The following is a 24,546-nucleotide window of genomic DNA, read 5'->3' as shown; positions in this document are numbered from 1 at the left end:
AAGACACTAACTACAGTGAAATATCACAAATACAAAATGGACATTTCATTCCACACACGACTCTTTATTTGTAGAGTGCAATGAGTATCACTGCTTATCACTGATGCTTAACTCTGCACAATTTATGTCAACGCCAATCTCATTAGTAGCGATTACATTATTGGCTGACCTAGAGGTAGCTTAAAGACCTTGGAAAAATATATTTGACTTCTCTATCGAGAATAGTTTGGTAGTTATGGCCATATTCATTCATCTTTGCCAGGCAACAGAAAAGGCAGGTGACAGCTGTGAAATGTCATTTCACTTTAAAAGTACTGGCCAAGTTACCAAGTCTGATGCGCCAGAGAACAGGACTGATTCAGAGGTAGTTAAAAACCTCCCAAAAACATTGTTTTGGCTTTGCTAAAGAGGCAGTTAAGTAATAATGGCCATAGCCATGTCAGGAAATAGAAAATGGGGCATGTATGCTGTACTTTAAGGCTGCCAAATATATTTTCACGTGCACAGAGAGAGGTGTGTTGGCAAGTTTTGACAACGGGTTCACTAAGAAAATAAAACCCATAGTATGTCATGTTTGCCAATTTCCATGGTGTAAATATTCCCATTAAGGCCAAGCCACCAGTGAATTGGCACTGACTAATGAAATGAGGAAGAGAAATGCTACAGCATAATAGTTATACTATTTTGACAATACAGATTTGGTAATAAACAACAGATAGTAATAGTGACCTACAGTCAAATACTTGGGAAGTGATTGATGACTGTTGAATTCTCATTACCTTTGTTTTAAATATAACTTAGTTATAAGTCTATATAATTTTGAATAATGACTGTTTAACTGGCTCACGAAAATCGTGAAAATTTATCAGCAGCACTTTTATGTTAGTGTTAGATCATGCTAGCACATCACTCACTATGTTTAATTATGTCAGTACAAATAATATTTACATATAATATGCATATATACATACTCATATACACACATACATACACACACATATCAAGCTAGAAAGATACTGGTGTTATCTAACATGGAAAATATTAATAAATACCATAGTCAGCACTCAACTAGGGTTCATATTTTTTCCTCACATAAAGTCTTTCCACATGTATACTTCATGCTGTTGTCATTCAATTTTTTTAAACTTCGGATTCCACTGAGAACATGGATATGAATAAATATTGCCCACTGTGTGTATGATACAATTTTGGTATCATCTGGAATGTAACACCAAATAACATAAATTCCAGATAAAAGTGTTTTTGTTTTTTTTAAACTACATAGCTTAAATGAACAGATTTCTCCTCAGCACGCATTAATGACAAGCGTTAATTCTGGAACACTCTCGTATATTCCAACAAGGTGTCATTTTCTAGTAACTTGTGACAATCTTTGGTTTTCTCTCATTTGTAAAAACTACACGTGACAGACTGTATGAAGGTGTCGCACGTTCAGGATGCTGAAAGAGCTTTCACTCTGGTGTGAATTCTCTGATGTTTTGTGAGCACCGATCGCTGGCTGAAGGTCTTGCCGCATGCAGTGCACTCATAGGGCTTCTCCCCTGTGTGAGTCCTCTGGTGTTTGGTGAGAGCTGATTTTTCACAGAAGGTCTTCCCACACTCATTACACTTATATGGCTTCTCCCCCGTGTGGGTTCTTTGATGTACAATGAGATTTGACTTCACACAGAAGGATTTCCCACATTCACTACAGATAAAGGGTTTCTCCCCAGTGTGAGTCCTTTGATGGACAGTTAGGGCAGACCTGTGGCAGAAGGACTTCCCGCATGCATTACACTCATAGGGTTTCTCCCCTGTGTGTGTTCTTTGATGCTCCGTGAGGTTTGACTTCACACAGAACGTTTTCCCACATTGCTTACATTCGTAGGGTTTCTCTCCTGTATGGGTTCGCTGATGGTTGGTCAGGTGTGGTTTCTGGCAAAAGGCTTTCCCGCATTCGTGACATTCATAGGGCTTCTCCCCGGTGTGAGTTCTCTGATGCTGGGTGAGGTTGGACTTCTCCCAGAAGGTCTTCCCACAGTCACCACATTCAAAGGTTTTTTCTCCCGAGTGGCCTCTTCGAAGGTGGCTAATATGTGACTTTTTCCTGAAATTATTCCCATTTTCTTTGTAGTCGTAGGCCTTTTGCTTCATAGGTGCTATCTGATGTTTAAAGAGGGGTGATTTTTCCCAAGTTTTGTCACTCACTTTGTATTCTTGAGAAATCTTTCTTGAGTAGGCTCCCTGGGGGATAATAAAAGTTGAATCATCACAGAAGATTTCATCATACTCATTATAGTCGTAGGGACTGTGCGCTGTGGGAGCCCTCTGATGTCCAAATCTTAAATCCACGTAGGACTTCCCACACACGCTGCATTCGTCTGGCTCCATTTCCAAGTGGGTTCTCTGTGACCCACTGAGTTTTAAATCACCTGTGAAGGTTCTGCCACATTCACTGTACTTACAGGCTGTCTCCCCCAGCTGAGATCTCTGACTTGTCACAAAGGCTGCCTCCTCATGGAAGCCTTGTCCGTTTTCACCATACTGAAAAGGCGGGTCCAGGACTGGCTGAGCGAGAGCATGGCGATGACTTAGGACGTTTCTTTTTTGTAAGTATTTACAAGATTTTCCTCCAGCAGCAATTTTCTCATGCTTAATATCAAGGAGTAACTTCTCACATACATTAAATTCATTGGGCTTCTTTCGGGAATAGTTCTTTTTACCGCCAAGTAAGCCTGAAATATTTTTCAAGCTCACTTCACATGAGTCACAGATTTTACAGGGAAAATTTCTGGAAGAAACAAGGTCTGTGCCCAGACTGGAAGTTCTCCGTACTCTCACACCACTTTCCACACTTCCGGCTTTGTTGGTGGTAAATACGAGCTGCCAAAAGTGTTCATTTTGATTTTCTTGGTTGCTTTCTTTTGGGTCATCAGCTTTCCATTTCCTTTCTGGAAACAAGAAAAATAACCACATCTGATGTCTCTTAATACATTTCTGACAGAAATGCACTTTCACACAAACTATTTAGTTTTAGTTTGCTGGCATAAACCTAATCCAAGAATGTATTTCCTTTACCCTTTTGTTCTGAGAGAAACACAAACTTGCTGCAGTGAAAACCAGGAGGAAAAAACAGCAAAGGTATTTTTGCGTGTGAAATATATAATCTTCAAAACTATACAGAAAAGACAAAATAAGGTTTCAAAGCACAGGAAATGGAAATAATTGATTCGGAAATAGGGTACCTCATAGAGTCCAGGGATAGCCTCGCATAGACAGTGAGCACTGAATAAAGCAACAGTGAAGCCTGGGAAATAAGCATTTCTTGTTTAAGGATGAATGACAGCGGATGGAAACAGAACAGTGCGCATACATCACTGGGGTGCGAGGCTCACCAGGGGAAAGAGTTTTCTTCAGTTCTACATAGAAACATCAACTTCGGGAAATAAAAAAAATTTTTTAAAGTTCAAAAGTAGCCTGAAAGCCCAGGATTGGTTTTGTCTTTATCGACAAGGAATAATTCTTTTTAAAGACTCTAGAAAAAAACAAAGAGACCAAGTAAACTTAGGACATGATAAACAGAAGAAAGGGGTTTTCTGAGAGTTGCTCAGGAACAGCGCAGGGTTCTCCTCAGGACTGGCAGAGGCAGACCATGACACACACACACTCGGCTTCTCACGGCCTCACTACTGCCGGGGAGACACGGCTTACACACTCAGTGTTTCCCAGCCTGACTACTGTGGTGGAACTGCACACCTCTGTTGACACCTAGGCTTTGAAATCCGCTTTTGCAGCCAGGTTCTCCTTCAATATCTCAACTCATGCTGGGTTTCTGCTTTCTTTGAGGCTCTTGGCTCTTGCTTCTCTAGATGGCAGAGACCTTCAGATATCTTTTACCCTAAACGCTCTTGCTACACTTCAATTTTAGACAGAAAAACTAACCAACAAAAAGTATCTACAATGAAGCTAACTAGGTCTAAATGAACTCTAAAGTGTCATACACACACACAAAAGAAAAGCATTTATGAGTAGGACTAACATATGGAGATGTGTCTGAGGCTGTGAGAAAATGTGTCATTTCCAAAATTTTGGAGTTAAATATAGAAACTTCTAAAAATATTCTGGAGGTAAGCAAACCGTAAACCAGTATGTTGTTATTCCCTTTGCCTTTCTTATGCTGTGAACTCACTAACTCACCTGGGTGGCTGGGACCTGGGAAGCCCTTCTCTAGCATCCAGGGCTCTTCTCCTTGCTCGATCTTGAAGATCACTTCTGGTTTATTAATGCAATACCCTGTTAAGAGAAAATAACACAGAACTGGGGCTACATAGCTTGGGTTCAGGTGCTGAATAAATGAAGGGAAAGGAAGGTATCATTTCAAGAGCTGCTCCAAAAACCAGTCACCATTGGGGTCAATACATTTTTTTGAAGATTTATTTATTTGTTTGTTTTTATTGGAAGGTCAGATGTACAGAGAGGATGATCTTCTGTCTGATGATTCACCCCCAAGTAATCACAATGGCCAGAACTGAGCCAATCTGAAGCCAGGAGCCCAGAACCTCTTCCGAATCTCCCACATGGGTGCAGGGTCCCAAGGCTTTGGGCCGTCCTCGACTGCTTTCCCAAGCTACAAGCAGGGAGCTGATAGGAAGCAGGGCTGCCAGAATTAGAACTGACACCCATATGGGATCCCAGCACTTTCAATGAGAGGACTTTAGCCACTAGGCTACCGCGCTGGGCCCAACAACAGATTTTTTTTAAAACTTCATTTTAATGGCAGAGTTACAGAAAGTGAAAGGGAGGAAGACATCCAGGAAGAGAGAGGCAGAGAGGGGCCTTCCATCCATTGGTTCACACCCCACATGGCCCAGCTGGACCGGGCTGGGCCAGGCCAGGCCAGGCCAGAGTCAGGAGCTCCCTCTGGATTTCCCAACACAGGTGCAGGGGCCCAATCCCTTGGTCCATCCTCTGCTGCCTCCCTAAGAACATTAGCAGGAAGCTGGATTGGAAGCGGGGCAGCCAGGACCTGAACCACAGCCAACAGACGATGCCAGCGGTCCAGGTTATAGCTTAGCCCCCCATACCACAGCACTGGCCCGAGAACACACTCTCAATGGTAAGCAAGAAGAATCTCAGTGCCTTGAATCTCAAGCTCTATCAACAGAAAATAAGAGGACACTCCTATGTTCCAGTAACTAAGAAACACATGCTTTAGGTAAGCACGGGGAGAAGCGCACCATTACCTATGGAGACAAGGTTGTTGTAGTTTTCCAGGATCACATCTCTGTAGAGTACCCTCTGAGCAGGGGCCAGCAGATACCATTCTTCCTGGCTGAAGTCCACGCACACATCCTTGAACGACACTTGTTCCTGTAAGAGTACAGTCCTTTGCTAAATCAAGTGCTCAGAACTTCACGCTGGAGGAAAGATGTTAAGAGAACTAAGCTCTTCAGAGTTGTCAAATAACATCATTTAGGCTATTTCCTTTTTTTGCTAGACTCTGTAGAATAACATAAAATATCTTGTACAAACTAAGTTTCTACTAAGGACCTGGAATTGTCCTTGTAGCTGCAAATAATATTGACAAAAACAACCGGACTTCCTGTTGTTAAGACGCCAAGCTCTATTAAGGAGATAGTAACGGTGAATAAAGCAGACACTCGGGGAAGTAGTAATGAAAGCATATTGGCGTTACGGAAGGAAAGTTCCTTCATGTTATCTTTTAAATTACCGAGCTAATTTTCATGAGAAAATAAAACTTTGTTGTTAAAGAAAAGGGGGATTAAAATTACAAAGGTGCACATTTTGACCAAGCTTAGCCCAAGACTGACTGATGAAGCTGACTGTCCTGCAGCCCAGCTGACGGCTGAAGAAAAGCATCTTTCTCTGTTTGAATAGCTCATCTGGGAACCCCTGCCAAGCCTTTTGTCACAGGATGTTTAGCATCCAGTAAAAAATCATCCATGATATGTGAGAAGACAGGAATGAGGACAAAACTAGTAAAAGCAGCCCACTGGTGAATCAAATACAGGAATTAACAAGAACTTTGAAATGAATTGTGATTAGTATACTCAATGAATAGAAGAAAACACGAACAAAATGCATGAGAATGTGGGAGAAATTTAATAGGTGTGTTGCATGCAAGCTGTGCTTATTAAACAGGCCCGAGACGATAAGACGTAGTTTGAATCACCCTTGAATAGCATCGGGAATCCTGGGTTTCAGCAGGGCTTTCCCTGTATCGTTCCCCGAAACCAGTTGTTCCTGAGCCCCAGTGAGTCCTATACACAACACAAATGAATGCATGTATTCCTTCTGGGAGGCTGGAATTTTGGTGCAAGTGAGATAGAGTGTCGTTACATCAATAGTCCTATCCTACAGGAAATGTTTAATGGGTGAAATGATTAAAGTTGTTTTAAGAAATAAAGAGCTTGGGCCTGGCGGCGTGGCCTAGCAGCTAAAAGTCCTGGCCTTGGACGCACCAGGATCCCATATGGTCGCCGGTTCTAATCCCGGAAGCTCCACTTCCCATCCAGCTCCCTGCTTGTGGCCTGGGAAAGCAGTCCAGGACGGTCCAAAGCCTTAGGATCCTGCACCTGTGTGGGAGACCTGGAAGAAGTCCCTGGATCCTGGCTTCAGATCGGCATAGCATCGGTCGTGGTGGTCACTTGGGGAGTGAATCATCGGAGGGAAGATCTTCCTCTCTGTCTCTCCTCTTCTCTGTGTATCTAACTTTACAATAAATAAATAAATCTTTAAAAAAAAAAAAGAAAAGAAAGAAAGAGCTTTAATAAATTAACTGTATGTGTGGTGAGGTATGGGTTTGTAAATACATATCTAGCATTTTGTGGCTTTGGGTTTTTTTTTAAACCCTATTTTTTTTTTCCTAAATTAATTTTTTTAAAAAGATTTATTTATTTATTGGAAAATTAGATATACAGAGAGGAGGAGAGACAGAGAGGAAGATCTTCCATCTGATGATTCACTCCCCAAATGAGCGCAACGGCCGATGCTATGCCGATCTGAAGCCAGGATCCAGGAACTTCCTCGAGGTCTCCCCCAGGGGTTCAGGGTCCCAAGGCTTTGGGCCATCCTCGACTGCTTTCCCAGGCCACAAGCAGGGAGTTGGATGGGAAGTGGAGCTGCTGTGATTAGGACTGGTGCCCATATGGGATCCCGGTGCATTCAAGGCGAGGACTTTAGCCACTAGGCCACTCTGCTGGGCCCTCCTAAATTAATTTTTAAGATAGAGTTATTTAGTTACACAGAGAGAGGGAAAGACAGAGACAGAGAATCGGCTGATTTACTCCCCACATGGTCAGGTCAAAGCCAGCAGCTTGCAACTCCATCCTGGTCTCCCACCCATGTGCAGGAGCCCAAACACCTACTGTCCTCTGCTGCTTTCCTAGTTACACTAATAGCGAACTGGATCAGTAGTGGAGCAGCTAGGATTTTAACTGGTGCTCATATGGGATGTCAATGGGGCAGGCAGTAACAATCCAACTGCGCTGTGACACCGAGCCTGTAAAGGAATTCAGGAGAGAACGGTCTTCCATCCAGTGCTTCATTCTCCAAATGACACATCTAGCTGATCCAGGCAGAAACCAGGAGCCAGGAACTCTACCAAGATCTCCAGGCACAAACACTCGGGCTGCCATCTGCTGCCTTCCCAAGTGCACTGGCAGACAGATGGACTGGAAGGAGAGTAGCCAGAACACAGACCAGCACTCTGATGTGAGACGCCAGCACCACACTGTGTTCCAACACTAGCTACTCAAAGTATTTTTCTCAAGCAGAAATTAGCAGAATAGATTTAAGAAAAAAGTCACCTTCACATAGTTCAGTGACTCTCAAATAAGAATACAGTTATTAGTTAACAAAAAATAAATTTTAAGTAGCTAGACAAAAGAGGCTGCCAGTATGGGTGCAGTGGCAAACCAGATAAAGCCACGGTTTGGGACATCTAACTTTCCTATGGGTGCTGGAGAGCCTGGCTGAAGTCTTGCCTCCATTTCTATCCAGCTTCCTGCAGACGCACTTGAGAGGCGGTAGATGATGGCTCAAATACTTGTGCCCATGCCACCCACGTGGGACAGCCACACAGAATTCCTGGCTTCTGGTGCTGGCTGGTCCATTCCAGGATATGGTGGGTGTCTGATCACTGAACAGCAGTCACTGTGCCTTCCAAATAATATATCAGTCTTTAAAAAAGGACTGCTACATGGGGTCTTGAGTGCAGTGAGCTAGGACTCTGCCTGTGACACTCACATCCTGTAACGGCATTGGTTTGAGCTGCAGATGCTCCACTTCCAATCACACTCCCTGGGTATAGCCTGGGAAAACAGTGGAAGATGGCGTAAGGCCTTGGATCCCTGCACTCAGGTGGGAGACCCAGGAGCAGCTCCAGATTGGCTCAGCTCTGGCTGTTGTGACCATTTGTGGAGTGAAGCAGTGGATGGAATATATATCTTGACTTTCCTCTCTTTGTAACTCTGCCATTTCAATAACAATAAGTGAATCTTAAAAAAAAAGTCTGGGGCCCGGCGCAGTGCAGTGGTTAAGGTTCTCGCCTTGCACACCCGGGATCCCATAAGGGCGCCAGTTCTAATCCCGGCAGCCCTGCTTCCCATCCAGCTCCCTGCCTGTGGCCCGGGAAAGCAGTCGAGGACGGCCCAAAGCTTTGGGACCCTGCACCCGCGTGGGAGACCTGGAAGAGGCTCCTGGCTTCAGATTGGCATAGCATCGGCTGTTGGGCTCACTTGGGGAGTGAATCTTCGAATGGAAGATCTTCCTGTCTCTCCTCTCTGTATATCCGCCTTTCCAATAAAAACAAACAAATAAATCTTTTAAGAAAAAAAGTCTGCTACCCACTCAGTACAAACATGGACAAAAATAAATGACTGCCCAATGTGGTGGCTCAGTGGCTAAATCCTTGCTTGCACATGCTAGGATCTCAGATAGAGGCCAGTTTGGGTCCTGGCTGTTCCACTTCCCATCTAACTCCCTGCCTGTGGCCTGGGAAAGCAACAGAGGACAGCCTAAAGCTTTGGGACCCTGCACCCATGTGAAAGACCCAGAAGAAGCTGCTGGCTCCTGGCTTCAGATTGACTCAGCTCCAGCCATGGTGGCCATTTGAGGAGTGAATCATTGGATGGAAGATCTTTCTGTCTCTTCTCTTTTATAAATCTACTCTTTTATTACTGTAAATAAATCTTTTTAAAAATGACTATTTTAAAATAATCGGAAAAAATAGACTGAAAAATAGGCCCTATGTTTAGCAAAAATAGAAGAATAAAACTATTCAGGAAGTTTTAGACAATTACTACCAATAGGTATGCACTGTAATAAACACAAAAGAGATTTTTCAGGTAGAAAAATGACCCAAGCTAGAAAAAGGTAGGATGGACTGAATAATCTAGAAAGACTATGTAGAATTACAACTCATGACAACACCAAGACCCCAAAGCTAAGCAGGATAAAGTGGAGCAAACACCTTTAAAGGTTTAAGTTCCAGGTAGTGGAAAGAATCTCTCATACGTTATACGTTATTGTAGTAAGGGAAAATTGCTTCTAGGATAACCACAAAAGAATATCACAACAGACCCAACAGAATATTCATGCACTGCTTTTGGCAAAGTAAACAGTACAGTCATTTTGGAATTCTTAATTGTAACTGTCAAAGCTGAACACCCACCTATGTGTGAGCAAAAACCCTTGTGTACATTCCTAGAAGTAGTGCATAAATCCTAAAACTGTAAAAATTCCAAATTGAAAGTATCCATACACTGAAAACAGCCTTGATAATCATTCCACAGAATATTCAAAGATGAGAATGACTGATTTACAATTACATAAAATAATACAGATGGAGCTCATATTAATCTAACAAGCCTAACACCAACAGGAGCCAGATGAAAAAGTATATTCTTTTTCTTTTTTTTAAAGATTTATTTTTATTATTTTCTTATTGGAAAGGCGGATATACAGAGAGGAGAGACAGAGAGGGAAGATCTTCCGTCCAATGATTCACTCCCCAAGTGAGCACAACAGCCGATGCTATGCCGATCCGAAGCCAGGAGGCTTCTCCCAGGTCTCCCACGCGGGTGCAGGGTCCCAAAGCTTTGGGCAGTCCTCGACTGCTTTCCCGGGCCACAGGCAGGGAGCTGGAAGGGAAGCGGGGCTGCTGGGATTAGAACCGGCGCCCATATGGGATCCCGGGCGTGCAAGGCGAGGACTTTAACCACTTGCGCCACCGTGTCGGGCCCCAAAAAAGTATATTCTTATAGAACCATTCATGTTGATAAAGCTCAACACCAGCCAACACTGTCTTCAGAAAAGTGAATGGAAGGGCACACTTGAGGTGTCTGGATTCCTGACAGCATGCAGCTCTTCTCCCTGGTACTAATCATGTACCTGTATTCAGCTTACAGGCAGTTGTTGACCATACACTTCTGATTTATATATGTCTCTGTATGTGAATTTGATAAAGAGAGGGGAAAGCTGAGACGTTTTTCCTACCCCACACTATGGATGTCAACCCAAATCCCAGGTTACGACCTGTCCTTCTAACCAATTGGCTGTAAGTGGGAAGGAAGGATCCCAAGATTCCCTCTTTGGGTCCGATCAGTTTGCCAGAGTGGCCTGTACAATTCAGGTAGACACTTAGCCATGTCTATCAGTGATCATAGACACTTTAGAAGGAGACATATGAACATCTTTTTTCCGGCTTAAGAAGAGATGCACTGGGTAAAGCAAGTGGGGAGGAGCCCAGAGCTTGTGCCCTCTCCTGGGCATCACCATCAGGTACTGGAAGCTCTCTGAATAGTATCCTTTATGGTCTTCATGGAGGCATCACTGCATGGGCATGAAGGATTAGCTTACTGCCTGCTGGTGATCAACAAAGCCTTCCGTCCCTCTTCCCCTCCACAGAGGCTTAGAGGTACAGCCCAAAGCCCCAACCCTCCAGACATGCCAATCTCCATCCTGAAGCTATGTGCAGACCTCAAGCCAACTCGTCACTCTGGAGATTCCCATATTTGGCCCTTCATGAGGAAGGGATTAGGGGAAAGCAATGAAAACATTTGGTTCACAATATCACAATGCTACAGTTATCAGAAAGCTGCTCTCAGGCACAACACCCAGACTATGGACCGCAAATATTTTTTACTGAAAAGAGAATTCTATATGGATGGGAAATGTACATCATGAGGTTGCAACATCAACCTATATCAGACAACTAGTTTTCACATCATGAATTTACAAGTCTATTTAACAGGTATCAACCTGTCCTAAATGGGAAACTTAAAACATCAGTAAAGAAAATTACTATAACAAATTAATATGTATAAAATAATATAATGGCCTTGAGTGCATCATGATATCAACAAAACACTGTCCAATGTTAGGGAATGTCAAGGGACCAATTCATTTGAAAACTATGTTAAGTTAAAGAATCAAGCATGTATACTTTTTTCCCTTTTACTAACTCCAATTATGGTAACAAAATAAAAGCAGGCTCCCCTGATCCTTAGAGGATCCATTCCATTCCAGCCCTGACAGCAACAAATCCTACATATGCTGTTTTCTCCCATGCATACCTATGATAAAGCATTATTTATAAATTAAGCACAGTTAAGAGGTTAATAATATTCTAACAACAGAGTAGAACAATGATAACATAGTATATAATAGACTGTAATAAAAGTTATGTGCACATTATATCCTGCAGACGCCACAGGGTGGGTCCCACATTCAGTGTGGATTTAACCATGCTACTCAGAACAGCATCCAGTTCAACATGCATCAAGTTTATCTCTGTAATTTTCCATTACCGTCTGCAGACACTGCCTCATTCAGTAGAAACTGAAGAGACGAACTGTGGGAAATGTGTCAGCTACTGTAGCTGACAACACTTCTTAGTACAAGCACTGCAGCAAAGAAGAGGAGTGAGAAAGCCATCATTTTTCAACCCTCAATGAGTTAGTGAATCTAGACAGCAACCAACAATGGTTTTCAAAACATTACGAAAGATCAGTCGGATCTTATGTGGCTCCTGACGACAAAGCAAGACCTGTGATCAATGCTTAAAACAAAACCTGATACCCAGTCCTGATTAAACCTCCAGGTCCAAATATTCACAGGAAACACAGGGAGCACAGAAACAGACTAAACAGCACAGCAACACTACAAATGAAACCTTCAGTAATCAAACTGCAAGTAGAGAAAGATGTGAAGAAATTATTTTTTAAAAAAAAGAGGATTATTTATTTATTTGAAAGGCTGGGCCAGGTTGAAGTCCATCTGGTCTCACATGAGTGCAAGGACCCAAGCACTTGGGCCAGCTTCTGCTGCTTTCCTAGGATTAGCAGGGAAGTGGATAAGAAGTGGCGCAAGCAGAGCAATAAATTGGCACCCATGTGTGATGCTGCACAGGCAGTGGCTTAACCCTTTAGACCACAACACCAGCCCCTTGAAAGATATTTTGTCATATTTGAATACAGATTCAAATAAATGTTTTGAAAAAGAAAACACCACCTGCTGAACCATGACTAAGAGGAAGCGCTGGTTCTCCTTGTGGCTGTTGTGCTTCTGAACTGGCTCCCTGCTGATGTGCCAGGGAGAGCAGCGTGGAATATCTCAAGTGTTTATCCTCTGCCACTGTGTGGGAGAGCAGGCGGCTACAGCCTGGCCTAGCTCTCGTCACAGAGGCCATTTGAGGAGGGAACCAGCTCACAGAAGATCTCTCTTATTCTTTGTCTTCCAAATCAATCAATCTTAAAAATAAAGGTATAGATTTTCAACTTTTAATTTTTAAATGCCACAACTGGAGAAATTTAATTAGTGATTAAGGAGCGATGGTCCTGTTTGACATCCGATGACTATCTGAAAGGCATAATTAGAGAGAGAAACACACGAAGAACAGAGCTTCTATCTGCTGGCTCCTTCCCCAGATGGCTGCAATGGCAGATCTGCCTAGAAGCCCAGGCCTCCATGCACATCTTCTATGTGGATGCAGGAGTCTGAAGACTTAGGCCATCTTCCACTGCTTTCCCAGGTGCATCAGCCAGGGAGCCAGAGGGGGAGAAGAGTAGCTGGGACTAGAAGTAGTACCCATACGACAAAGACATTCTATCAAATAAGGGGTCTGGGCCCAGCATCGTCAAGCAGTTTGCAAAAATGCCCAGCACTCAGCAGTCTGAGTAGCAGGCCCTGCAAGAACAACCTACTGGAAACCAATGGCCTGCCTGGCGTTGGGAGGAACAAGGTAAGTCTGTTTACCTCTGTTCTGACAGACAACACACTTGGGGTACAGAGGTGCTAAATGCAGGAAATAAACAGGAACAATGTATAATGGTAAGTTAGGAATCTCTCCCAAATTCCTCTCCGTAACTCAGGATACTAAAACACCCTGCTGCTGATAACAGCAAATACAGCAAAGATACAAGAGGTGGTCCAGTGTACTGCAGCGCGAACGCTTGACAGAACTAAATGGCACAGGCCTCTTCCGAACATTCCCATTTCCTAAGCCAAGCCATAAATTCACCCTTGCCTAGGATGGGGATGACACAGAGGAGGCATGTCTTCCACCCTTCATTCTGGGCAACCCAAAGGTCTCCTCCTCACCAGTGCTGGGGCCTACATTGGTGCAGAGGTTAGGCAGCTACCAAGGATTCCTGCATCGCAGATGTTGGAGTGCTTGGAGTTACCTGTAGTTTACCAGCTGGATACAGGTCTTGGCTGTGCTCCTGATTTCAACTTCTTGCTAATGCACACTCCAGTGGGCAGAAGGTGTCAGGTCCCTCCCACCCCAAGGTTGGCCGGCACTGAGTTCCCAATTTCTCATGTCAGGCTAGCCTGGCCCAGACCAACAGTACAGTTTCCAGGGAAGTAATCCAGCCACTAGGAGCCTCTCCCTGTCTCTCTGCATTTCAAATAAAACTTCCTTTTTCCAAAGAAAAGACTGATGTCACCTTATGTGTACATGGGTAACGTTTGTATTTGAGTGGAAATGGCCTTTTAAGAAGCCAGTTAGCTAAAAGAAAAGGCAGAAGGAACATGAAATAATATTTTTTTGTAGCTATCAGTACAATTGCTGATTCAGACAGGTACCATCAATAAATGCTAAAGAACATGGAGGAGCCAAAGTTGTCGTAAACAGTTTGGTGCACACTTAATAACACTGTCACCCTAATACAAAGAAATGGCCTTGTTCTTAGGAAAAACAAGCTGAAGTATCATGATGCTTACACAACTTCTCTTTCTCTTTGAAAGATTTATTTTCACTGGAAAGGCACATCCACAGAGAGAAGAGACAGAAAAAGATCTTCCATCTGCTGGTTCACTCATCAAGTGGCCACAACCGCGGGAGCTGAGCCTATCTGAAGCCAGGAACTAGGAGCTCCTTCTGGATCTCCCACATGGGTGCAGGGTCCCAAGGCTTCAGGCCATCCTCCATTGCTTTTCCAGGCCACAAGCAGGGAGTTAGATGGGGAGTGGAGCAACCAGGACATGAACTGGTACCCGTATAGGATGACAGTGCTTGGAGGGAGAGGATTGGCCAGTTGAGCTATTGTGCCAGGCCTAACGCAACTTATTTTCAGACCAACTTGCAAAGAGGAGCACTAAGGTATATAAGCAAAAGAACTAATATTTGGTGCTTAGACTAACTAGTTAGTGTAGATGAAGGGCTGACTGCTGGTTTTTGTGTTTTCAACTTTCCTGCAAAGTAAATGATGAGGACTGAGATATTAAAAAAAGATTACCACATATATGGAGAGATACGCTCAAGATGTAGTTCATCATCACAACCTCCCCCAATTTAGTTATTTAGTTATTTCTTATTCTAAAATACTGTCTCATTTTAGCAAAATTAAAGTATAGCACAGATTACATGATAAGAATTAACACTAATTTTCTTAGCATAATAATGGCTAAGTAAACAAATGTCTTTATTTGCAGAAATTCATTCTGGGACAGTAACATAATGTGTATAATAGGTTTTCAAATACACTTCTGACCAAAAAAACAAAAAACCATACAACATATGCAGAGAGGAATTCAAACAAGGTGTAAATGTTGGGCCTGACAAGATGGCCTAGCAGCTAAAGTCCTAGTCTTGAATGTGCTGGGATCCCATATGGGCGCCGGTTCTAATCCCGGCTGCTCCGCTTCCCATCCAGCTCCCTGCTTGTGGCTTGGGAAAGCAGTCGAGGATGGCCCAAAGCCTTGGGACCCTGCACCTGTGTGGGAGACCTGGAAGAAGCTCCTGGATCCTGGCTTCGGATCGGCACAGCACTGGCCGCTGCCATCAGTTGGGGAGTGAATCATCAGATGGAAGATCTTCCTCTCTGTCTCTCCTCCTCTCTGTATATCTGACTTTCCAATAAAAATAAGTAAATCTTTAATTAAAAAAAAGATGTAAATGTTTACAGTTGCTGAGTCTAGATAAGAATGACCAAGATGTGTATTTTCTGATGTTTTAGCTTTCATATTAAAAGTTGAGAAGACCTTGTTTATCACTCAAAATCCCCTCAGCAGGAATGGTACAACTATGAGTTAAGACTACAAATGTGTGTGTGAAGGTCAGTACATTTTTTTTACTTTTGTATAAGTTTGCAATTTTCCAAAATAAAAAGCCTTTAAAGAAGTAAAATTTTAGGTCCAGCGTGTTAGCGTAGTGGCTAAAGTCCTTGCCTGGTGTACGCCAGGATCCCATATGAGCATGGGTTCATATCCTGGCCACTCTGCTTCCCATCCAGCTCCCTGCTTGTGGCCTGGGAAGGCAGTAGAGATGGCCCAAAGCCTTGAGACCCTGCACCCACGTGGGAGACCCAGAAGAGGCTCCTGGCTCCTGGTTTCAGATGGGCTCAGCTCTGGCCGATGTGGCCACTTGGGGAGTGAATCAGCAAACGGAAGATCTTTCTGTTTCCTTCTCTCTCCGTAGTTGACTTTCCAATAAAAAGAAATAAATCTTGGGGAAAAAGAAGTAAAATTACTGAGAAACATTTTTCTTTCTAATTCCAAAGATATCTAAAAATATTTAGTCAAAATAGGGGGAAAATCTTTGGGGCATAGAACTGGGCGAAAGTTCTTACAGTTGGTAATAAAAGTTGGGGTTGGTGCATTAGCGCAGCAAGCTTACTCTCTGCCTACAGCATCAGCATCCCGTATGGGTGCTGGTTCTAGTCCCAGCTGCTCCACTTCTGATCCGCCTCCCTATGACCTGGGGAAGCAGTGACAGACGGCTGAAGTCTTTGGGACCCTGCACCTATGTGGCAGACACAGAAAAAGCTCCTTATATAGGAGCTGCGGACTGGCCCAGCTTCGACCATTGCAACCATTTGGGGAGTGAATCAGCAGATGGAAGATCTCTCTTCCTCTCTCTAACCCTTTCAAGTAAAAGTAGAGTAAAAATAAGCAAATCTTTACCCAAAAAAGCATTCATAACAAGGAATACGAGCAACTTAAATATGATCAAAATGACAAGGTTCTGCTATGTGAAACTCGCTAAAAATACGAAGATAGGGAGAAAATACAATCCCCAAGTCAAACCAAGACAGATTGCTATCTAAAATACACAAAGAATGCTTGGAACTCAACAACGCTTTAAATTCCAATTAGAAAGCACTAATATTAAAAAACACTCACATGGGATATGAGAACTGTTTCATCCCAAGAGAGGACAACTTGCCGAGCTTGAGGTGACTGAGGTGAAGCAGACACACAGGTTTCTAGGTTCCTAACAGCAGGGCTTGCTCTGCAGAGGGAGATGCTCTCCCTGCCACCGGCGAGGACCAAGGGGATCCTCACTGAAGACTCCAATCTCTAGCACGCCAGGATGGCAGCAGAGGAATGTACTCCAACATGCTTTACTGACAGCCTTCGCTCCCACTTACCAGCCTTTCCAGAACCTGCTGTCCCCTTAGACTCACAGACCAATTCCTTTGTCTGTGTCACGTTTCTCCCTGGAATTCAGAGCCCTTTCTTTCAACACTATGTACTTCTCATATATGAAATGCATGTACAAATAAACCTAACTTGTTTTTATCTTGTTACAGATAGGAGTCCGTGCAAAATAAGAACCCATGGGGTTGAAGAAAACAGTTTTCTTCCTTTACAGCTCAAAAACACAGGTAATTTCAGTGAAGTGAATACAGGAAGAGACGGGTATGAGAAGATTGTTCTGTAAATCAAAGCTTCAGTGAGTGTTACGACATTCCCAGCAGAGTGGAGCTGACCAGACATGCCAGAACTAAGAGAGCAGTACCGTAAGGTGCTCCAGAGGTCACTGCGGTCCCACAGACATAGCAGTGTGCAAAGGACAGACATTTGAGTTCCTGGGATTCAAGAAGAAAGCGGACATCCCAAAAGGAGAGGAAACACATCCAACGAGATAATGGCTGGAAGACTGGTGCAGTGCTGTCACAGGCTAATCTCCCGCCTGTCGTGCCAGCATCCCATACGGGCACCAGCTGGTGTCCTGCCTGCTCCATTTCCAGTTCAGCTCCCTGCTTATGGCCTGGGAAAGCAGCAGAGGATGAACCAAGTCTTTGGGACCCTGCACCCACTTGGGAGACCCAACGATGTTCCCGGCCTCTGGCTCTGGATCTGCTCAGCTCTGGCCATTGTGGGAGTTTGGGGAGTAAACCAGCAAATGGAAGATCTAGCTATCCTTCTCTCTGTAAATCAACTTTTCAAATTAAAAAAAAAAAAAATTTTGAAGAAGAAGAGATAATGACAGAAAATCTCTCAGAGAACTATCTAGGTCAAAGGTTATCAGCTAACAGGAGATAGAGTTAAGCTATACAAGTTTAAGGATAGGATTTCTCAAAACTGTAAGAGAAAAGAAGCAAAAACCATATAGGGGGTCCCAATCTGCCTGACTGTAGAGGTGTCAATGGAACCCTTATTGGCCAAGAGAGGGTGGGATGAGGATTTTACAATATTGAAGGAAAACTGTGTGCCACGAATGTTAACCCAGCAAAGCCATCCTTCAGATCTGAGGCAGAGATTCAGGATTTCAGGCCAACAGGGGCCAAGAGAACTCATCACCTCCAGAGCTACCTTAAAAGACAAGGGAGTTCCTCAAACTGAAAAGGCACTATCAAGAAAGAAAACTCAGAATGCTGTAACATTTCAGAATGCTATAGTATTGTAAACACATCCATATCTTTACCATGAAATTTAAATACTGTAATTACTGCATTAAAAATTTTAAGAGACAAATAAAACAAGATGATGTCAAATATAACGTTAAAACGTCAAAATGTAGCCAGCATCATACCACAGCCTGCAACGGAAGACATCCCATTTGGAAGCCAGTTCCAACCCAGCTCCCTGAGAATGCACTTGGCAAGGCAGCAGGAGAGGACCCAAGCGCTTGGCCCCCTGCCCATTGCAGACACCCAGACGAAGCTCCTGGCTTCGGCCTGGCCCAGCCCTGGTCACTGCCCAGCTCTTTGGGCAGTGGAGCAATGCATGAAGAAATACCGGAAGAGAACACTTCTGAACAAAAACTGTTGACCATCACCACCACCAAGAAATAGTGAAGTGCTTTGGGCATGAACAGCTCGGAGAGCACATGTGTGAAAGCACAGCAGTTGTCTCAGTCCATAACACTAATGCAATTCTGCAGTGAGAAGAAAACCTACAGCAGCAGCACACAGAGTGACAGGTGGTACATGGATTGAGTACCGTACTCGAATGGTATGTTTCTGTATACCAAGATAAGTTTCAGATGGACTGAAGATTTAAAGATAAAGCAATTAAATGCTAGGGTACATAAGCAGAGCGGATCCCTTATAATGATCAAGTGGTAAGGGCTTTCAGGTCCCAAAGCATAAAAGATCTGTAACAGACAAAACAGCCAAACATTTCAGCATGGGGGATAAACTTCATGGATAATTATTAAAAGACTAATGATATGCCAGAAAAGTAATTGGCAACGGTTCACTCAATGGGAGGAGCTGCGAAGAGACAAACATTACCCACAGGGATACAAAACGATACTGCCATACACTCCAGCTAACTCTGACCCAATTCCAGGAACCCATGTCATAAATGAACCCCGACAGTGCCTGAGTATCTACATGAAGGATGATCTTTAAAAAATGGTTTGTCACAGCAAACAGTTGGAAGTAGTTTAAGATATCTGAACATTTACACTTGAATTATCTTGTGGTTGTGACAAAGAAGTTAGAAGCAACACGTGGTTTGTTTTAGAATTTCTGAACCCAGCTGCGGGCAATGGCTTAGGTTGCCTTGTTCATATGCAATTGTTCAAGACTGCTGAGAAAAGCAGCCGATAGCTGGTGGGCACGTTGGGCCCAGTCAGTGTCAAATTTGTGTTAACTTCACCAGAGTGCTAGCATAATTACCTATTCCATATATTTTTTTAAAGGTGTGGGGGGCGTGCGGGGACAGCACAATGGCTCTACTGTCTAATCCTCTGCCTTGCAAGTGCTGGGATCTCATGTGGGTGTCAGTTCATGTTCTGGCTGCCCCACTTCCCACCCAGCTCCCTCTATGTGGCCTGGAAGGAGGAGAGGATGGCCCAAAACCTTGGGAGACCTGAGAGAAGCTCCTGATCGGCTCAGCTCTGGCCATTGTAGCTATTTGGGAAGTGACCCATTGGAAGGAAGATCTTTCTGTCTTTCCTATTCTGTATAAATCTGCCTTTCCAAAATAAATAAATAAATCTTAAAGATAGGTGGGGAAAGTGGGAATGCGGGCTGGGATATGCCATCCCAGGCCTCAGGCAGGAAGACTGGAATTGCTCCGGGAAGTGGGTGTGGGGACATATTGGACTTCCACTGACCAGACCACTGCATTCATAGGTAGGCAAGGGAGCTGAGGTGGAGTGGTTTAGAGGGGGCAAACCAGAGGGCATGCCTGGCAAGTCTCCCACTTATGTGGGAGACCTAGGCTGGGCTAAATAGCATCACCTGTCTCCTGTTTGCACACACAAAAGTAGTAGCTGGGAGGCATGCCCGGCTGGACTAGGCCTCAATACCTGCCCACAAATGTTAGAGCAGGGAGTGGGCCACATCAGACTGGGCTGCAGCACCCATCAGAACATGAGAGAAACCAGCTCTGGCAGGGACAGATTCTGTAGGGAGCTTGTGGGCTCATCTCTGTGGGACTGCAGCACCTACCAGTTTGCAGAGAGCTGGGAGTGATTATGGGCTGAGTCAGACTGGACGGCAAGAAATCAGAGTTGGGGGTTGGCCTGAGCTGGGCCAGTTTACAGCACACAATAGCATGACTGAGGGCCAGGATGGGGCACACGCCATGCCGGGCTGGATGGCAACACCTGCCAGTTTACATGAGAGCTGGGGCTGGGCCAGGACTGGTGAGGTTATTGCTCTGCCTATGAGAACTGACATTGGGGGGCAGGCAGGGCTGAACTAGGCTATAGCAAATGCTATGGATTGTTGAGACTGAGGGAAGGCCATCTCAGATTAGGCAGCCACACCCATTGGCATGAGTAAGATCAGGGACTGGAGGTGGGCCTGGTAGGAGAACTTGAGGGACTCCTTTATGCACTGTTACTTCCAAAAGCCAGAATGGATATGGGGCAGCCTGGCTAGGTCATGGCACTGGCTAGTAAGCACTGGGACTGGGTGCAAATCACATGAGGCCGGACTGCAGTTTCTCTTATAAGGTGTAAGATCAGAGGCTAGGAGCAGGCCTGGTAGGGGGAACTCTGCTCCTGCTGGTGGGCATGAGAGCCAGGGTGGTCAAGGCAGCAGCACCTGTCCGCATACGTGTGGCCTGGGTCTGGGGCAGGTCTGCTGAGCTTAGCAGCAGCACCCATGGGTGTGTACAAAGGCCAGATGAGATGCAGGACAGACCCTGTTAGGCCACAGCACATGCTGGCACATATAAAAACGGGGCTGGGGACGGGTCTGGTGCAAGTTATTGAGAGTCACCCTGACTAGGCTGCAGCACTTCCTGGTGTCCATGAAGACCAGGTCTGTGGTGAGTTGGGCTGGGATAGGCCACAGCGCTCATCAGTTTGCTTGAGAGATGGGGCTGATGGCAGAACGGACCAGGCAGCTGCATCCACCAGTATGTGCGTTGACCAGTGTCCATGACAACCGAACCTGATCCTGCACTAGCAGGCACACACAAGTGTAACATCTGAAGTCACCTCGGACAAGGTTTCTTGTGGGACTGCCCAGCTATGCGGCTGGACTCAAACCTGACCACAGGGAAAATCACAGTGTACGTGGGCTGACTTTGGAGTGCATGTGTTGGAACTGGGCTTCCTCAGTTGCTAACGCCTGTGCAATGAACACCATGCCCACGTGCACATGGATGACATGACCACTCTTCCCTCCCCCCCCCATCAGGGCCTCTAAAACGTCATCAAAGTACTGGCCCCTGTCACCGAGTCCTGATGTAGTTTGACAGCTAGGAATTGCCTCGTTCCCTTCCCCTCCTCAGACATAGGAGGAAAAATTCAAACATGTCCCACCCACCTTTCTCCATACCCTTCAGGAGACCAACGTGTGTGCTGTGCATCCCTCTTAACTATGTACACAATATTAACATTTAAAGGGCAATCTCCGACACAGCTAACTAAAAATAAAATTAAAAAAAAAAAAAATCTGCATGGGCTTGCCACTCAAAGGGTAGACCCCCTGAGCAGCAACAGTGGCTGCTCCTGGGAGCTCATGAGACTCAGTAACAGACCTGAGGCCCTCAATTCTGAGTGAGACTCTGTGTGTTAACAAGAGGCACAGGCACATTCAAGAAGCCCTAAAGATAATGGAGTCCCTCTCAAATAATAAGAGAGGTACATAAGAATATGCATATACATTTGAAGAAACCACTTGGAGAAACACTGGAAGAAAAAAAAAAATGAAGACTAGGAAAACAAATGGCCGAATGCAGTAAAGAGCCTACACTCTAGTTTACCTGAGACTTTCCCAACAGACACCGGTTGTCCCAGCATAACGAATTTTGAAACTTTCACACTCAGTGAAAATCTTGGTTTGCAGTAGGGGAGGGGAACGCCACGAGCTGTAGAAGGCCCACAAAATCACTTGGTCTGGACTTGCCAAGGCAAGGCACAAGTGGGAATAGAAACGCAATAAACATACAGCAGGTTAATTTTTCTGTTGATTATGCAAAGGATATTATAATTATCCAAATGGCCCTGCCAGGAAAAGCACTGTCCACCCGTGGCTTGAAGGATAAGTAAATCTCACCCTATCAGAAGAAGGGGGCAGGGAAGGAGAGGAAGGGAGTGTCAATTGCTGTGTACACCTTCTGCATCAATCATTTTTTAAAACATGTTGCTGATATATCATAAGTTCAAAAACGTAAGTGTGGTGTCCCAGCAAAGGCACCATTCACAGGCACTCAACACCAGATGCTACAGCAAGGTCAGGCAGGCTGAGAAAAAACACCTGCTGGCCTTGACTATGGCGGCCTTGCTGAGAACACATCCGGGTGAGTGGCAATGATGGGACAAGGCTGCATTCATGAAGCTGGAATGTAAGTGGGGAACACAAAGCCAGAACTGCGTGTGACCCGACCAGCTCTGGGGGAACCTGCCAGGCTCCTTCCTGCATCCATCAGTCCTGTGGTCTATGCTAAGCAAACCTGAGGTTGACTTGCGCAGCGCTGTCTCAACGAAGACACCCTCACCGCAACATGCCACGGGTCTGGAGGAAGCTCAAAAAAACTGCATGGATTTCGAAGAATTTCTGTATCAAAATAAACCTACGTCTTTATTCATTTTCCCCTGGAATCTTCCCAAGCAACCTTACATGGGCATTTACTTCAGGGTTTTATTAAGCAGATCAGAGACGATCTCATGATAACTTAGAGAGCTGAGTTAAAATTCAAGTGCATGCACTGCACTGTCTGCTGCTCTGGAACTGCATTTTCTTCGATGTCCCTATTTCTCTTCATCCTTTTTAAAATAGAGACCCTTGGCAAACCTCATGCTGATCCATTTTTGAACAAAGTGTTGGGGGGAGGATACAGGAACCAAACACTCACCTGGGATCTGTTCATTTTCTCCTCGTAGTGGAGATGAGAGCTAAGGGAGAAGGAAGGAAAGTGTGTCAGGAGCCTTGGCCTGCCTCGTGGTCCCTGGATTCACCTGCCTACACAGCTACACACAGAGGAGCCCTGCATGTCCACGTGCAGCTAGTGCACAGACTGAGCATACAGACATGAGACCTTTCACATGCAAAGGCAAACAGCCAGTCACCCTCAGGGTATCTGTTGACCTTCCAACACTCCTGCTCCCCTGAGATCAGGTAATCCAAGAAACCTCAGGGAAAACGAATAGGGGTGTTCAGGGCGGGAAGCAAAGTTCAGTGCAACTGTACACTAAACTAAAGGTACAACTGTCCCCAATTGCCTAGCTTTTTTAATGAACTGTGAGCTGGTTAGCAGTGGCCGGCCTAAGGACGTCTAATTCTGGCTCTGGCACTAATCAGCCGGCCACCTCCTCAGATTCACTTACTTCTTCCACCTTTAAAATAAGGTCAACACGCAACACCCAGAGATGCACCCGCCGGCCCGGAGTGCCTGCCCAGCCTGTCCCTGGGGCTGGGACCTGGAGCAGCACGCTCGCTGCTGGGCCCTGGGTACGTGCCCAGCCGTCCCTGGGGCTGGGACCTGGAGCAGCTCACCTGCCCACCGCATGCTGGGCCGCGGGTGTCCAGCACAGCCATCCCCGGGGCTGGGACCCGGAGCAGCTCGCCTGCCCACTGGATGCTGGGCCGCGATCCCCGGGGCTGGGATCCGGAGCAGCACGCTTGCCCGCTAGGCCCGCGGGCCCGCCAGCTCCTTCGCGGCCAGGCGTCCACCCCTCGGGGCTCCAGCTCACCTCGCTCCTGTTAAGCGTGCTCCAGGCCTCCCGTCCGCTCACAGCCTTCGCCGGCTTCAGGATGGTGTGTCATGACCATACACGTTGCCAGCGACGTGTGCCCTGGGGTGCGGCGTGTCCGGCCAGGCTGCTCACGCAGCCCCACAGAGGCCGAAGCTCCGCCCCGGGATGGGCAACAGGGACCCCCGCCTCACAGCCACGACCGACAAGCTCGGCGGAGGCGGCGGCGAGCCTTGATCCCCGTCAGGTCCGGGTGCCGGGAGCGCAGCCCCGCCTCGCCGACCCCGTCCCAACGCGCCATTCACCGCGCACCAAGCGCGGCGTCTCACCCCGGCAACCCCACACACACGTCACAACGCCTGGAGCGCGCACGCTGGGCACACGTCACGGGCGCCACGCACAGCCGGCCGTCGCCCCGCCCCGCCCCGCCGGGCCGCGCACGCGCACTCCCACCCCCGCGACCGCGGGACGGCTCTGCCCGCACTGGTGGGGGCTCCGCGAGCCGGGCACCCGCGCCCCGACACCCGCCCCGGGCCCGCGCTTTCCCGCCCCTCCGACCCCGCGGACGCCGGGCTCTCCCGCGTGGATCTCCGCCCTAGGCCGGTGAGGGGGCTCACTGCCGCCAGGACCCGAGTCCCGGGTTCCTCTCCAGGAGGGACGGAGGCCGGGGAAGGCCGAAGCGGCTGCGGGAGGAG

The 24,546-nt window shown here is 46.0% G+C and overlaps 1 protein-coding gene across 1 annotated transcript; it reads right to left on the bottom strand.

Moving 5' to 3' along the window:
- Window positions 1-1,094: 1,094 nt before the first annotated feature.
- On the bottom strand, window positions 1,095-24,190 carry ZNF248 (zinc finger protein 248). Its single transcript, XM_040970400.1, has 5 exons — window positions 23,852-24,190; window positions 23,014-23,053; window positions 5,244-5,370; window positions 4,198-4,293; window positions 1,095-2,951 (listed from the first exon to the last, which is right to left on the bottom strand). The coding sequence occupies exons 2-5, from the start codon at window positions 23,026-23,028 to the stop codon at window positions 1,453-1,455; spliced, it is 1,737 nt and encodes a 578-aa protein (XP_040826334.1). The 5' UTR covers window positions 23,029-23,053; window positions 23,852-24,190; the 3' UTR covers window positions 1,095-1,452.
- Window positions 24,191-24,546: the final 356 nt, after the last annotated feature.

The sequence above is a fragment of the Ochotona curzoniae genome, unplaced genomic scaffold (genome assembly GCF_017591425.1).
Source record: "Ochotona curzoniae isolate NIBS_2020 unplaced genomic scaffold, NIBS_Ocur_1.0 scaffold_4763, whole genome shotgun sequence".
NCBI lineage: Eukaryota > Metazoa > Chordata > Mammalia > Lagomorpha > Ochotonidae > Ochotona > Ochotona curzoniae.
Note: the sequence above shows the minus strand (reverse complement) of the source record. Positions and strands in the feature narration are given on the sequence as shown.